We start from the raw sequence: 14,321 nt of genomic DNA on the forward strand, positions 1-14,321 counted from the left end.
ATTCAGAGAGTGTCTGGGATGTACCTGGGCACATCCGTTGTTCTCTAAGAACAAGTGAGCCCCTTCTACCTGCCCTCCTACAAGACATGGATGCACTTAGTTTTGTCTGTGAAAACCTGATTTTTTTGGGGGGGCGGGAATCTCCAATATAAATGGCATTCAAAATGAGTTGGTTGCCACAGCAACCTCCAGGAAAAGCCACTTATTCCTTCCTTCTATTGCTTTTGATCAGTATTGCAAAGCCTTGGCCAACCAGACCACAGGGCTAGCTGCCCGTGGGACCACCTTGGGCCTTCTTTCTACCCACCCACCCAGCGCCTGTCGGGCCGGGAGGATTTCTGCACCAGGAGGCGCTTCTCACTGGGGCTGGTTAATGACCGAAGCGAACAGGAACAGTGTCCACACTCACAGACCAGGGAGAGAAGGGGGGTGTTTCTCTTCCCTTTGTGAAAACCAATCAATTACTAGATTAGTGGATGGGTACCTAAGAATCTTGGCGAAGCCAAAGTCCCTTCTGGGAAACACTAGCCATAAACTTCAAAGGACGTCAAAGACTGGCTTGTTGAAGTGATTTGACTTCCAGACGCGTTGAAGTGATTTGACTTCCTTCCTTGAGAGGGAGAGTTTAAACAGGATTCTTCAGACCCACTGGTGGTTATGTAGGTAGGGGAAGCACTTCAGGCGTGTTAAGTGGGGTACAGATCAGCGTAGACCCCGAATCCTCCAACCCCCTCCCAGACCTACTGCCTTGTTTTTTTTTTAAGATTTGTTGAGGTGTTTGACATACCTATTGGGCTTTATTGACCTACAGTGAAATGCACCCTTTTGAAGGATAGGGTTCCGTGAATTTCGACAAACCTACAGTCTTATAACCACCACCAAAATCATCATATTTCTATCACTCCTGAAAATTCCCTCCAGCTCCCTTAGAGCCGATCACCCACACCTGCTCCCCATCCCGCCCCCTGGCGACCGCCGATGGATCATCGGACCCTATGGTATTGCCTTTTCTAGACTGTCCCATAAGAGGAGCCACTGATGTAGCCATCAAGTCCGACTGCTTTCCCAAGGCTTCGTGCTTGGGGTCACCCACGTTGTGTGCGTCCCTGGCTCGTCCCCACGTCTCGTGGAATCCCGCTCTGTTGCATGGGTGAACCACGCGCTTCCTTGCTTGTGAAATGCGTTGTTTGCCCTGGAGGCTCCTGGCCCAGGGTCCTCAGCTTGTTTGCACGGCTGCTTCCTGTGCCTCCCAAGCCTCCTCCAAGTGCCAGCCTTGCCCACAGTGGTTCTTGGGGCTCACACTCCTTGTGGTTCATTTCAGGTTTTTGTGCAGAAAGGGGCCGGGGATTGGGGGAGGGGTGCCTCCCACTTCTGCTGCACCCTGAAGCTTGCACCTCAGCTCGGAGATCCACACACTCCTGGGGGGCCCTCGCTTGAGTTCACACAGCCTTTGGCTTCTGAGCATGAGGGGGCATGGAAGGCGAACGGATGAATTGCAGGTGAAGACACAGGGGGCGACCTTGGGCTGGCCATGACCTTTCCCTGGATCTCTGTTGCTCTGTCTGTAGGTTGCAGGTGTACCTTCTGGTCTCCCCAGGCTCCTCTAGCTACTGCACTCCCTCAGCCCCTTCTCGTTTTTCGGGGTCTGTACCCGACACCATCATGCTTGACCTGGGCCCCATCGGCGCGGGTTGAGCGTGATGGTGTCTGAAATCCTCCTGAGAGGGATACCCTGGCAATTCTCTTATTTAGACACGAATGGAGCTAAAATCAAGAGTTTCCCAAGCTGTTGAGAATGAGGTAGTTCCTCCTAGGGCCCTGAAGGGAGCACTTATACATCATTACCTTTGGGGGTCTCGCCCCCTGATCTTTGATCTCATGTCCTGAGGTCTATTTCCAAGGAGCCAGGCAGGCATGGTGGAGACAGAGCCTCTTCCCGTGAGCTGCTTGGCACTGCTGGAGGCTCGCTCAGCTGGTGGTCACACTGAGCCAAGCCTGTGTCTGCAGCCCCCTGTCGGGGGGGGGGCGGGGGGGCAGATGGTGGCAGAGATGGGACCAAACCCCGTCAGCGCCGGGCAGGCTAGGGGCATGACCCCCAAGGTGATGACTCCGCCAAGCCGTGTCTCGGTGCCCTGCTGTGAGCCCTTGGAGGCAACCGGGCAGCCCTCTGAGCAAACGCAAGATGTTCCTGGGGCCAGGCCAGGGGGAGGGCGTGGGCCATGGAGCCCAAGTCTGCAGGATCCCATTCTTCTTGGGCGCATCCGGGTTGAGTTTTGCCAGGGAGGACTCTTGGCATCTCCCCCCACTCCCCCGCCCCCCGGCTCCTACGGGAGTATTACTTCTGTCTGGCCTTTCCTGAAGGTGAAGGACCCACTGCTGTTGCAGCAGGTCTGGGTGAGAATAAGGTGACAGGAACCGATGTTTTGTTCTCTAACCCTTTTGATGCCGGGGCGTGAAAAGGAGCCTTTGTTGGGAGGCGTCTCTGAGGGAGCTGGATTGGTGATGAGCTTTGGGTCTCTCCCTGTGTGCTGTTCAGGGGACACTGACCCCTTGTGTTGGAGGGACATTTCTAACAGGATTGCAGTGGTGGAGGGCAAAGGGTCTGGGCACACGGGTGCCGTCATGGGGATGGAGAGGGAAAGCGTTCGGTGCCAGGGCAGGAGTAGTGGACTGACCCCGCTCTGCCGCCTCGTGTGTCCTGTAACCCGAAGTGAAGTCACATCCCCTCCTGGGACCTCCATACTCCCTCATTTGTCAAGCAAGCGGAGACACGCCCTTTCCAGTAGCATCACACGCAGCAGACCAGCTCTTGGGAGCTGTGGCCTCCAGGCGGCCGTGTGGACCCAGGAACAGACATTCAGAGGGACACCAGCCATCCCTTGGTGACAGGGGTCCCAAACTTGCATCTCTTCCCTTTCCTGGGGACTGAGATCATGGTGGGGGGTGGGGGGGTGGGGGGTTGGGAGGGGGGGCAGCCCCTTCACAGATGAGCACATCAGCAAACCCTATGACAGTGGGATTTTCTAACAGAATAAACTTGCTTATTTGGTCTGTTTTCTGTAACTTTTGCTAAATACTTTATACATTTTTAATGTTAAAAAAAAGCTGTGTCTCCTGCCAGCATTCTTCATCCCGGTATGAATGTGTTTACGCCGCATTGTATACCTTCCATCCTCTGGCTGCTTAGATCAGTAAATAAAATTGATGTACTATAATTTATAAGTAACACTGTTGAAACTCTGATCCCTATGGAGGCTGTAACCTGCCCTTCCCGCCCCCGTCCCTGACCCCCCCGTAATAGCACTTGTGTGTATTAATGCTAAAGAATTAAATGTTTAAAGGGTTTAAATTTTGAAGGCGTTCGCTATATATAATTGTTCTGCATTATTACAAAGCATTTTTAGGACGTGAAATGCTCTCTCATCCCCTTCCCCCCCCCCCACTTTGGCTCTGTGTGTACACTTAAGATGCTTAGATTCATCCCATGTAAAATAAACTGTCCAGAGACACTGGGTCCTGCTGGATGACCCTCCTTCCTGGAGGGTCTGTCACCCTCTCCTTTGTATAAACGATCTCAGCAGTCCCTCCAGGATCCCAAGGTTGGCGATAATCTTGTGCCCGATGTCTTAGCAGAGGGCACCTGGGTGAGGACCCCCCCACACAGATGGGCACCGTGCTGCTGGACCCACGCACCTGGCCCTTCTCGCCCCCCTCCCCTGGCGACTTCTGTCCCTGTGGACAGAAGGGGTTCCTGGCTGTTATTTCTTTCCCCATCCATCCATCCATCCATCCATCCATCCATTTATCCATTCATTCATGCAATAATTATGGAGCACCTACTATATGCCAGACACCACTTTAGGTAGTGGGAACACATCGGTGAGTGGAACAGATGAAGAGCCCCACTCTCCTGGAGCTGGCTTTCTAGCAGGGAGAGAGACAACAACAGTCCGCAGAATAACTAATCCCACGTAGGTGCAGAAGGTGTGAAGTGTTAGGGAGAACGAAGGACTGGGCAGAGTGTGAGGATGGGTCATTTCAGGGTTGACCCGGGGTTAATTGCAGTATTAAATAGGGCAGGTGGGGGCAGCCTCTTTGGGAAGGTGACATTAAATCAAAGGCAAGGAGACCCCGGGTGGGGGGGTGGGGGGAGCCCAGGAGGTAGCTGGGGGAAGAACGTTCCAGGCAGGAGATGGCCTGGTTATAGGCGGTGGGGGTGGGGGAGGGACGCCTGCTGGGTTGGGGCCAGCAGGGCTGGAGCAGAGAGGGATGGTGGGCGGGGGCAGCGGACGCTTGAAGGACTTTCACGCTGGGGGGTCCAAGCCAAGGAGCGTGCGGCCTGACTCTGTGGCTGTAGGGTTGTGTACAAGACTGTTGGGAACAGGGGCGAAAGCAGGGAGGCAAAGAAGCTGGACCGGGAGGGGACAAAGGTGCCTGCAGTATGTGGTCACGGTCACGGGGAATTGGGGGGAAGGGGTCAGGGAAGGCGGCTCCCATGCGATTCCCGACAGATTGGGATGGGGTGTGACAGAGAGGTGCTGAGGGTGATTCCAAGGGTGTCGGTCCAAGCCACCAAAAGGATGGACTGCCATTTCTCGCAATGGGAGGGCCGTGGAAGGAGTGTGCCGTTCCATTCTCTGCCACCCGCCCACCCTCTCTGTACCCCCTTTCTCGGCTCAGTGCAGACTGGGGGGCAGGCTCCAGTTCCAGGCCATGGGAGGAAGGGCCATCTTGTCCTTCAGCTCAGAGCAGGGGAAGGTAGGGGAGTCAGGGTGAGTGCTGGGGGCTCCTGGCTTGGAGTGGGTGTGACAGGGCCAGCCTCGGAAGAGAGCGCATCTCTCCGCGGCCAGGCCAAGATGGGGAGTCACAAACTGAGGTCCTCTGCTTGGAGGGCGGGCCTTCTCCCCAGCGGTCTCTGGGTTTTGAGGAGAGTTTATGGCCCCGGCTCAGACTTAACAAATCCATTCACAATACATCATCTCCAACAACTTGTTTGGTTAAGGAGCATAAGCATAAACTCTCCCTCTGATAGAAGATGTTTATGCAGGTTTTCAAACAAACCCCCAGGTCGCGACCTTCTCTCAGCAGCATCAACACAGATGCCTGTGGTCCCATCCCAAGGCCCGGCCCCTCCTGGGCACAGCGGCCTGAGGAATGCGGACCTCAAGTACCAGGCTGCTTCCCACCTGGGTCTGGCTCCTTCCTCCTTGCTCTCAGCCAGGGCAGAAGGGCCTGGGGGCCTCTGGCTGCCTCCTGCATTAACCCAGGACGCATCCCCCAGCTCCTTGCCCACCGGCTCTTCCAAGGTCATGGCGAAGCCAGCCCCTCACTGACAGCCCGGTTGCTCAGGCTGCCTTGGGAAAGGAGTTGCTGTAATGTAATGAAAAGATCCCAAACGGGGAGCCTGGCCGCCCAGAGCTTTTCTTTTGGCTTTGCTGTTTAGCAGCCATTATGACCCTGGCAGGCTGCACGCCTTTTGGGGCTCCGTGCCTGTAACATTGGCCTCCCCTGATCTGCAGGCTCGGTGTGGACAGGCTTGGCACCAAGAGGCACTTCTCTCTCTTTTTTTTTTTTTTAAGATTATTTATTTATTTAGAGCTTGCAGTGGGGGAGGAGCAGAGGGAGAGAATCTCCAGCAGACTCCACACTGTGTGCGGAGCCTGATGCAGGGCTCAACCCCACGACCCTGAGCTCATGACCTGAGCCGAAACCAAGAGTTGGATGCTTAACCGACTGAACCACCCAGGCGTCCCGTCAGGAGGCACTTCTAATCACCTCCCACACCTGGTTCGGAGACAAGGGGTGAAGCCTCTGGCCTCACTTTCATGAGCTGGGGTGGGTTGGTTGGTTGGTTGGTTGGTTTCTGAGTGTGGTGACTGTTCTATTTCCACCTGCTCTTGAGAACAAACACCTTGCTCCAGGATAGTGAAAGTCTAGGGAAAAAAGAAAGGTCTTCTATTAAGAAATAATATGCTCTCACAAACTGATGGGAAAAAATAGTAAGTACACACACATTCCCCTACCATTAAGGCCTCCTGAGAAATACTCTGGAACCACAGGGGTCAGGACTGAAAAATCTAGAACCACTGGGCCATAATCCTGAATGACCACATTTAAATGGCATTGAACATGGGCAGCCCCTTCCAGTGGGTGGCACAGGCCTTACCACTCCCCGTTGTCCCTGATTCACCTGCTTTGCTCACTCACTCCACCTGCTGGCTCCTGCGGGCAGTTTAGGTTTTGATTTGTGTCCAGGATGAGTAATACCAAAAACTAATGCGTATTTAGCACTGACTGTGTGCCTGGCTCTGTTCTAAGTGCGCTGCACATATTTACTCAGTTTAGCCTCAAAATAACAATGAGGTAGATGCTATTATTATACCCGTTCACTCAAGGAATATTCACTGAGGGCCCCAACCTGCCGGGCACCCTGTCGGCAATGGAGATGTGGCCGGGAACAAAACAGACAGAATCCCTGCCTTCTCGGAGCTTTTGTTCTGATGTGGACCCGCCAAGCACACGGGGTAATTCAAAGTGAGTCAGAAGGCGTACCCACAAGGAAGAAAAATAAAGCGGGCTTTGGGGCGTGCGGATGGTTGGGGGCGGGGGTGTGCTCTTGTAAACAGAGTGGTCAGTCCAGGCCTTGCCAAGGAAGGTGAAGGATTAGAAGAATATCCGAGGCAGAGAGAGGTTAAGAAACACGTCTAGGGTCACACAGTAGGCTGCAAAGCTGGGATTTAAACCCGGGCTGGGCTCCAGAGCCTGGCTTTCAACGACTGCAGTGCAGAGCTCAATGCGAAACGCCACTCCTGCCCTGGGGACCCTTAGAGTTTGGGGGGAAGACAGGCCATGAGCGTCATGGTTCCTGGAGAGCTGGAGTAGGGGAGGAGGAGGGAGGGACAAGGGGCTGCTGTGAAGGCCAAGGCTTTGGCTCTGCTTCTGACCTACCCTGTCCTCCCAGAAGGCCAAGATGGATTGGCCACCTGCTGTCAGCTTTTTCTTTTAATCTCAGGGCAGGGGTGGGGGTGGGGGGGCGGGTCTGGGAGCCTGCCCCCCCCCATCCCGGCCCCTCCTCCCTCCAAGGACTGGGGTGAACTCGCCACAAATCCTCTAATCCACCAGCACCTCCGAGTCCGTGTCCCGCAGCAGTGCCCGGCCCTCGGCGGCCAGGACAGCGCATCGCTTGCACCCGCTGGTCCAGCCACCGCGGCCCGGCCGGGCACACACGGCCTCACCCATGGGGAACAGCAAGAGCGGGGCCCTGTCCAAGGAGATCCTGGAGGACCTGCAGCTGAACACCAAGTTCACAGAGGAGATGCTGTGCTCCTGGTACCAGTCCTTCCTGAAGGAGTGCCCCAGCGGCCGCATCACGCGGCAGGAGTTCCAGAGCATCTACGCCAAGTTCTTCCCCGAGGCCGACCCCAAGGCCTACGCGCAGCATGTGTTCCGCAGCTTCGACGCCAACAGCGACGGCTCGCTGGACTTCAGGGAGTATGTCATCGCCCTGCACATGACCTCGGAGGGCAAGACCAACCAGAAGCTGGAGTGGGCCTTCTCGCTCTACGACGTGGACGGTAACGGGACCATCAGCAAGAACGAAGTGCTGGAGATCGTCACGGTCAGTCTCGGCTGGCCTCCCCATGGCGGGCCTGGGCTCACCCGGGGTCCGGGGTCCGGGGTCCTGCGGTGGCTTCTCCTGCTGCCGCCGCAGCCACCAGGGATTCAGGGGGACACAGCGGGGGTGGGGCTGGCTGGGCAGAGCCGGGGGTCCGGGCGCTGGGGCTCAGGGGCTCCGAGAGCATGGGAGGAGGGGTCTCCAGGACACTGACTTTAATAGAGGCTGGCCACTTCCCTGCAGCTTCCTCTTCCTCCTGAAGAAGAATCTGGGTATTTCCTGTTAATTACCTATTGTTTCCTTCCATCCTTCCTTCTAATCTTCATTAAAGTGTCCTTCCAAACCTTCCAGGGCACGTATTCAGATTGTTCCACAATTAAAGTATGTAACATGTTTCGAATACTTAGTAGAAAGAGGCCAGCTTTGAGGGACATGAAATGTGGGTTCCAGTCCTCATGGTCTTCATCGCTTGAGGCAGGCCACTTCACCCCCCGGGCGGTGGTGCGGGGCGGGGGGCGGGGGGGCTCGGCTTTCTCACCCCTCCTGTGCTCTGGACTGAGCCGCCGGCCCCTCGCTGGCCTGCACTTCCAAACCACGCTCTCCTCCCCGCCCACACTGGCCCCTCATCAGATCATTTGTTGTGAAGGTTTTAGGTGTCTTCGGAATAGTTTTATTTATTAAGTAAGGAATTTGTGAAATGTGGAAGCATATGCTGAAGACAATGGAAATTGCCTTTAACTCCATCATCCGGAGGGAGCTACTGTCAATATATTGGTGTATACCTTCCCGGCCCTTTATCTGTATATATATATTTAAAAATAATTTTGGAGCAGTGACATATCAGACCCTTTTTCAGTTACTATTTCATTATATTTTCCCTATCAAGGTATCTTCTTCAAAACCATTTTGTACAGCTGCTTAGAATTCCGTCTTACGGAAAGACCTTGACATTATTTAACCAGGGCTATAGTTTTGGACAATTGGGGTGTTTCTATTTTTTTCTTCTGATGTCGTTTGTATTTCACTTGGTATCTTTTCCTGGCATTTTTGAACCCTCCACCCATGTCCTTGCTTTATTCCCCTAATTCTGGCCCTGATAAGAGGGAGAATGTCTTTTGTATTTTATCTCATCTTTTGGTACCTTTGTAATCCTGCTTGCGTTTGCACGGCTCTCCGCCTGATTAGGAGAGACCATAAACCAAGTGGCCAAGCAGGCAGCCTGTGGGCAGCGGACTCGGCCTGGGCCTCCGATTAAGGGCGGGAAGTCACTGGCATCCGGGCACGCTCTCCTGGATTGGCAGGTGGCCCGGGACAGGGAGCACGACCTCAGAACCATCTATAGGATGCCAGGCCCTGCGGTGGCCTCCAAGTTGGTGCTCCTTGAGGAAAAGGAAGAGGGAAGGGCATGGGAGGGAGGAGTAGATTTATAGGACCCGTGGCTGAGGCAGTGCAACGTGATGCCAGGGCTCTGCAGTTCACTAGATCACATGGTCACTGCCCCGGGGGTCCAAGGTTATAGGTTCTAATCCCAATACTGCTGCCAACTAGCTACATGGCCTTGGAAAAACCTCTGGGAACCAGGGTGAGGACCGACGGCTCTGACAGTCTGTCCTTGGAGTTAGAAGCCGGGCAGGGCAGGCAGGCACTCCCAGGGTTTAGCGCTCCAGCTGGGACGTGGTTCCCCTGGTTCAGGACCGAGCCAGGGGTGTTAAGGGAGCAACCCCCCTACACTTGGGTTGCTGGGCACCCCCGGGCTCTGAGTGCTGCCAGCCAAGACTGCTCCCTGGAGCTTCTGGGTTTGCTCCTCTGGCTGTAGCATGATGGGGGAGGGTTCTAATTTCTTCTTCTTCTTTTTTTTTTTTTAAGATTTTATTTATTTATTTGACAGAGAGAGAGATAGTGAGAGCAGGGACACAAGCAGGGGGAGTGAGAGAGGGAGAAGCAGGCTTCCCGCCGAGCAGGGAGCCCGATGTGGGACTCGATCCCAGGACCCTGGGATCATGACCTGAGCCGAAGGCAGACGCTTAACGACTGAGCCACCCAGGCGCCCGAGGGTGCTAATTTCACAGGCATTACCACCCCTGCCTGAGTGTCTGCAAAGTGCCCCCCAACTCCCACGCAACTCGCCTGCCTGCACCCCAAGCTTGCCCCAACGCTGAGTGCGCAGGCAGGCACGGGCTCGGGACCACCATCGGAGTGTCCACTCTGGCCTGGCCAGGCCTGGAGTTACTGAGCTCGTGGGGTCCTCGTAACCCGGAGCTGGGAGAGCACGCGGAGACCCCACCTTGTCCCTCTCCCTTCCCCAGCCCCTAGGATGCCCACCAAGCAGTGTGGTGTGAGGATGAAGGTTCTAGAACCAAACTGCCTGGGTTAGAATCTCTGCTCTTCTGCTTCTAGCCCAGGAGACTTCCAGCAAGCTGGTGTACCTCAGTTTCTTCATCTGTAAAATGGGGCCCACAATACCCACGTCATAAGGTTGCTGTGGAGGTTGCAGGTACAAATACTTAGAGGTGTGGTGTATGTTAAGCGTTCGACAAAGGTTAGCCGTTATTACTGTAGGCGGACCCAGCTGGGCAACCAAGGTACCACATGGACCCCGAAGAAGCCGGTTGATATTCTACGACTTCAGGGTTATAGGGTTCAAAGTAGCAGTTCCCAAAGTGCCACCTTGGGGGCTGCTGTGGGATGATCACCAGAAAGCTTTTTGTTTCTTATTCTCATTTTTTTAATAAAATGAAAGTAATGTGTCTACATGGTCAGGAAATCCAAAAATTCAAATGCAGAAAGGGACAAAAGGCCTGAAAGCTGCCTTCACTCCTTCACCCCGTTCCCTGTCCCTTCTAAGGATCTCAAAAATACAGATGCCCCGACCCCACTCCCCCACACTTTGGTTCAGCAGGGCAGGCTGAGGCCTGGGCATCTGCATTTTAACCTCTGCCACAGGGGACGCCTGGGCCCGGGGGTCATCAGCCCCTGCTGCTCCTTCTGATGGGACCTTCCTCTTTATTTGGTGCAGGCTATTTTCAAAATGATCAGTCCTGAGGATGTGAAGCACCTTCCAGAAGATGAAAACACGCCTGAGAAGAGAGCCGAGAAGATCTGGGGGTTCTTTGGAAAGCAGGATGATGGTGAATTCCTTCCCCTTTCATAGCCTTTGGTTTTATAGTCACGGGCTGTTTCCCAGAGACCCCCGATGAGACTGGTCCTCCGAGGGCCCTTGTCCAGGCAGGACCGGGGACACTTCATCCCAGCATGCGCTGCAGGGCTGTATGAGGGCCTGGGGCACAGGGGAGGGGGGGTGAATGGTGAGGGGGTGGTAAGCAGACTGGTCAGCAGGGTCCAGCTCTGCTGCTGATGGGGACCAATGTCACATCCCCTTTGCACCTCCAACCCCATCACCACTTGAGCTCTCCGGGGCAGAGGGAAGCCTCTGAATTCTGGAGTGCTGGTGAAGGAACTTAGCAACTTAGCAACTTAGAACAGCCTTAGCACCCAGGGAAGGAAACGGTCAAAAGTCAAGACAGCAGCTCCTTAGCCGTGTATAAGGCTGGCCTGGCAGGTTAGAAGCACGGGCCAAGCACTTTCTGTTTAAACGGATTGCTCTTTACTTGGGTGCGCTTTACCTGGTTTCAAGAATGCTTTCTGCACAGTGGGACAGAGCAACTTCAGCTCAGTCTACGTCTGAGTTAGCATCGAGTCCCAAAGAAGTAGGATCACAATTTACCTGCTTTTACTCCAGGGAGTTAGTTTGGGTCTCCCCCCCCCCCGCCAAGAAGCACCACCAGACAGAATTGGATTTAGATTAGATTGGGAGAGATTTTTTTTTTCACTATGTTCTTTTTTTTTTAATTTTATTATGTTAGTCACCATATAATACATCATTAGTTTTTGATGCGGTGATCCACGATTCATTGTTTTCATATAACACCCAGTGCTCCATGCAGTACGTGCCCTCTTTAATACCCATCACAGGGCTAAGACGGGCCTGGGAGGGAAAACAGGGAGGGAGCTGGAGGAGGCTGGGAATACCCAGACTGCAGAGCAGGTAAGGCCCTGTGCACAGAGAGGCAAGGACAGAAGACTTGAGGCCTTAGTACCACCGTTTTTTGGGGAAAGCTTTGGCAAATCCCCCTGGGGGCATTCTCAAGCCCCCTTCTTCCAGGCCGGCCAGTCTCAGTCTGCTGCACTGCTCCCTCCGTCTTGGGCTGGGAGCAGGCCGTGGAGAGATGGTCTCTCACTGAAACCAGCGATAGATTCCAGAACAGGGCAGCTGGTCTGCTGTGGCATGATGCTCATGGCCAAGGCAGGGAGGATACGGTAGAGGGGGGTGGTGTCGGGCAGGGGGGGCAGGCGGGGCAGGCTGCAAGCTCACGTGGCCTTGGGGGCCCGGAGGGTGAAGGGAGAGAAGCGGAAAGGAGCCCTACGACGTAGCAGGGACTGGCCAGTTGTGGTCTGGGGACATCTGGTCCGGTGGTTTCCAGCTGGTTGCTGCCATGTGGGAGATACCCAGCCCACTGGGGCCTCATCATCTGATTCTCTAAAAGGGAGGCGGGCATGGGAGATTTTGAACGTCCGAAGTGTCTCACTTGAGGACCTACAGTAGGACCCGAGCGCCTCTGCGGGGCCAGCACTGTCTCCTTTTGTAATCTTTTGTAATCGTGGATCACCGCATCAAAAACTAATGATGTATTATATGGTGACTAACATAATAAAATTAAAAAAAAAAAAAGAACATGGTGAAAAAAAAAATCTCTCCCAGGCCTAAGCGGGACGTTACATAAGGGCAGGTGCAGATGGCCCTGGCCCCACTAACCTGCAGTCCAGGAAGAAGACTCAGAAGCAAGGAGTGGGCCAGAAGCAGGGGGAGGCAGGCAACATCTGGGCATAATATTTAAGGAGGCACTCATTCTCAGCTGCTAGCCCTGTGCTCGCACCACCCTGAAAGCGAGCGCCTCCTTAAACTTTGCTGGGTAGCTATAGTAGTCCCAGCCCTGACGTCACCTCCCCCTTGAGCACCTTCCCCTCCTCCTCCAGGGCACACTGTGGTGCCTCCCCCACCGGCTCTGTAACCCAGGTCTGGCAGGTGCCGAGTCCCCTGTTCTACTTGCTAACCTGAAACCCGACCCGTGGGAAGGTCATAGCTTCCGCCGGCGGGCAGGCGGTGGTATGTGGGGGCTGCCGTTTTCAGAGGGTCCCTCTGCAGACGGTGCCTCACTCCACAACTGGGCTCCGACCGTGGGCATTTCAAGCTCTGTGTGAGGCTGATAGGGCAGCTGGGACTTTAAAACCCAAATTTTACTGCCCAGACCTGTGCCTAAGCCAGGAGGGATTAAGGATGTCCAAGTGGAAATCCAGGTTGGTTCAGCCAAGCTGTGTTGAGCCCCCTCTACGTGCAGGTACTGTGAGCCTCAGCATAAGCAGAAAGGAGCACCTGTCTTTTTCCAGAGTTATTTAGACATGCGACTGTCTTCCCCATCAGACCAAGAGCTTCCTGGGGCAAGGGCTTTCTCTCCCTCCTTCCTGGGCCACCCCCTGCGGTGGCCTCAGCTCCCTGCGCAGTGGCTCTGGGACAGAGGAGTTGTCAGCCCGCGAGCTAGGAGGGAGGCAGAGAGACGGGTCCACAAGCCAGGCTCTCCCTGGCACCACGCTGGACCCCTCACTTTTCAGTCCCTACTCCCTGGGTGGAGCGACAGAGATTCTGTTTGCTCTGCTCCGTCCCCCGGAAGCTCCCCCAGAACTCCAAGCTTGGGCGCTAGGGTAATAGTCAAAATATTTAAGAACCAGCAGGGCAGAGGCACTCACCAATCAGAAGAGGCCCTCACAGGGCCCGCCATTAACCCTCTGGCTGCTGGTTCACAGGGAGGTCCAGGGGTCCCGGGAAGGAGCTGGGTATCGGGGCGGGGGAGGTATCCCCCGGGATGGCACCGAGACTCAGTGATTTCATAACAGATACCTCCCCACGGGGCATGCTGGCCAGCGTTAGCCTCGCCGCCGCTTGAAACAGCCGATCCTGACTGCGGCCTTTTTCCCCCCATGCACAGATAAACTCACAGAGGAAGAGTTCATCGAGGGGACCCTGGCCAATAAGGAAATTCTGCGACTGATCCAATTTGAGCCTCAAAAAGTGAAGGAAAAACTGAAGGAAAGGAAACCCTAATGTCCACCCACCGCTCGGCCCTGCCCCCTCTCCTCCCCAGGCACAGAAACCCATGGGGTGAGCATGCGCATATGCCCCAGGGGCCAAGGGGGCTTCCTTGGCCTTAGCTGCCCTTCCATTCTACCTGCCACCTCCTCTCCCCTGCCCGAGGCCCATGCCTCCATGATAATCCCAGGATTAGGTCACCGGAGTCCTCAATATCACCCCCCCCCCCCCCCCCCCCGCCGAGTAAGCTCCTTTGTGGGTTGCTGGGTAAGCAGGTTCCAATAAATGCGAGAGGGGCTGGGCGCCCAGCTGACCGGTCGTTCTTGAACTGGAAAAGGAAATGTTTTCTGTTGGCTCAGCCTCAGAGACAAGGACGAATTGCCCCTGCAGTCGTGGGCCAGGGTGCTGGGACCGTGGTGGAGATTGGAGGCTGCATGGGGTGGGGGTGGGGGGGGCACTGTAGACCTAGAAGAAACCATTCCAGGCAGTGAGGTGACCCTGGAGACATGTCGAGCGCTGCGGGAGGGGCTGGCTCCTCCAGAGGGTCAGGGAAGGTGTTGCCAG

At 55.1% G+C, this 14,321-nt stretch overlaps 1 protein-coding gene across 1 annotated transcript; it reads left to right on the forward strand.

Moving 5' to 3' along the window:
* Positions 1–7,047: 7,047 nt before the first annotated feature.
* Positions 7,048–13,974, forward strand: RCVRN (recoverin). The gene is made up of 3 exons (XM_028125080.2): positions 7,048–7,618; positions 10,632–10,743; positions 13,657–13,974. Exons 1-3 carry the CDS (start codon positions 7,238–7,240, stop codon positions 13,770–13,772), a joined length of 609 nt encoding a protein of 202 aa, XP_027980881.1. The 5' UTR covers positions 7,048–7,237; the 3' UTR covers positions 13,773–13,974.
* The last annotated feature ends 347 nt before the right edge of the window (positions 13,975–14,321 follow it).

This window comes from Eumetopias jubatus, unplaced genomic scaffold, assembly GCF_037043125.1.
Source record: "Eumetopias jubatus isolate StellerSeaLion01/CBP00866 unplaced genomic scaffold, mEumJub1_p1.0 scaffold_10, whole genome shotgun sequence".
In the NCBI taxonomy this organism is placed as follows: Eukaryota; Metazoa; Chordata; class Mammalia; order Carnivora; family Otariidae; genus Eumetopias; species Eumetopias jubatus.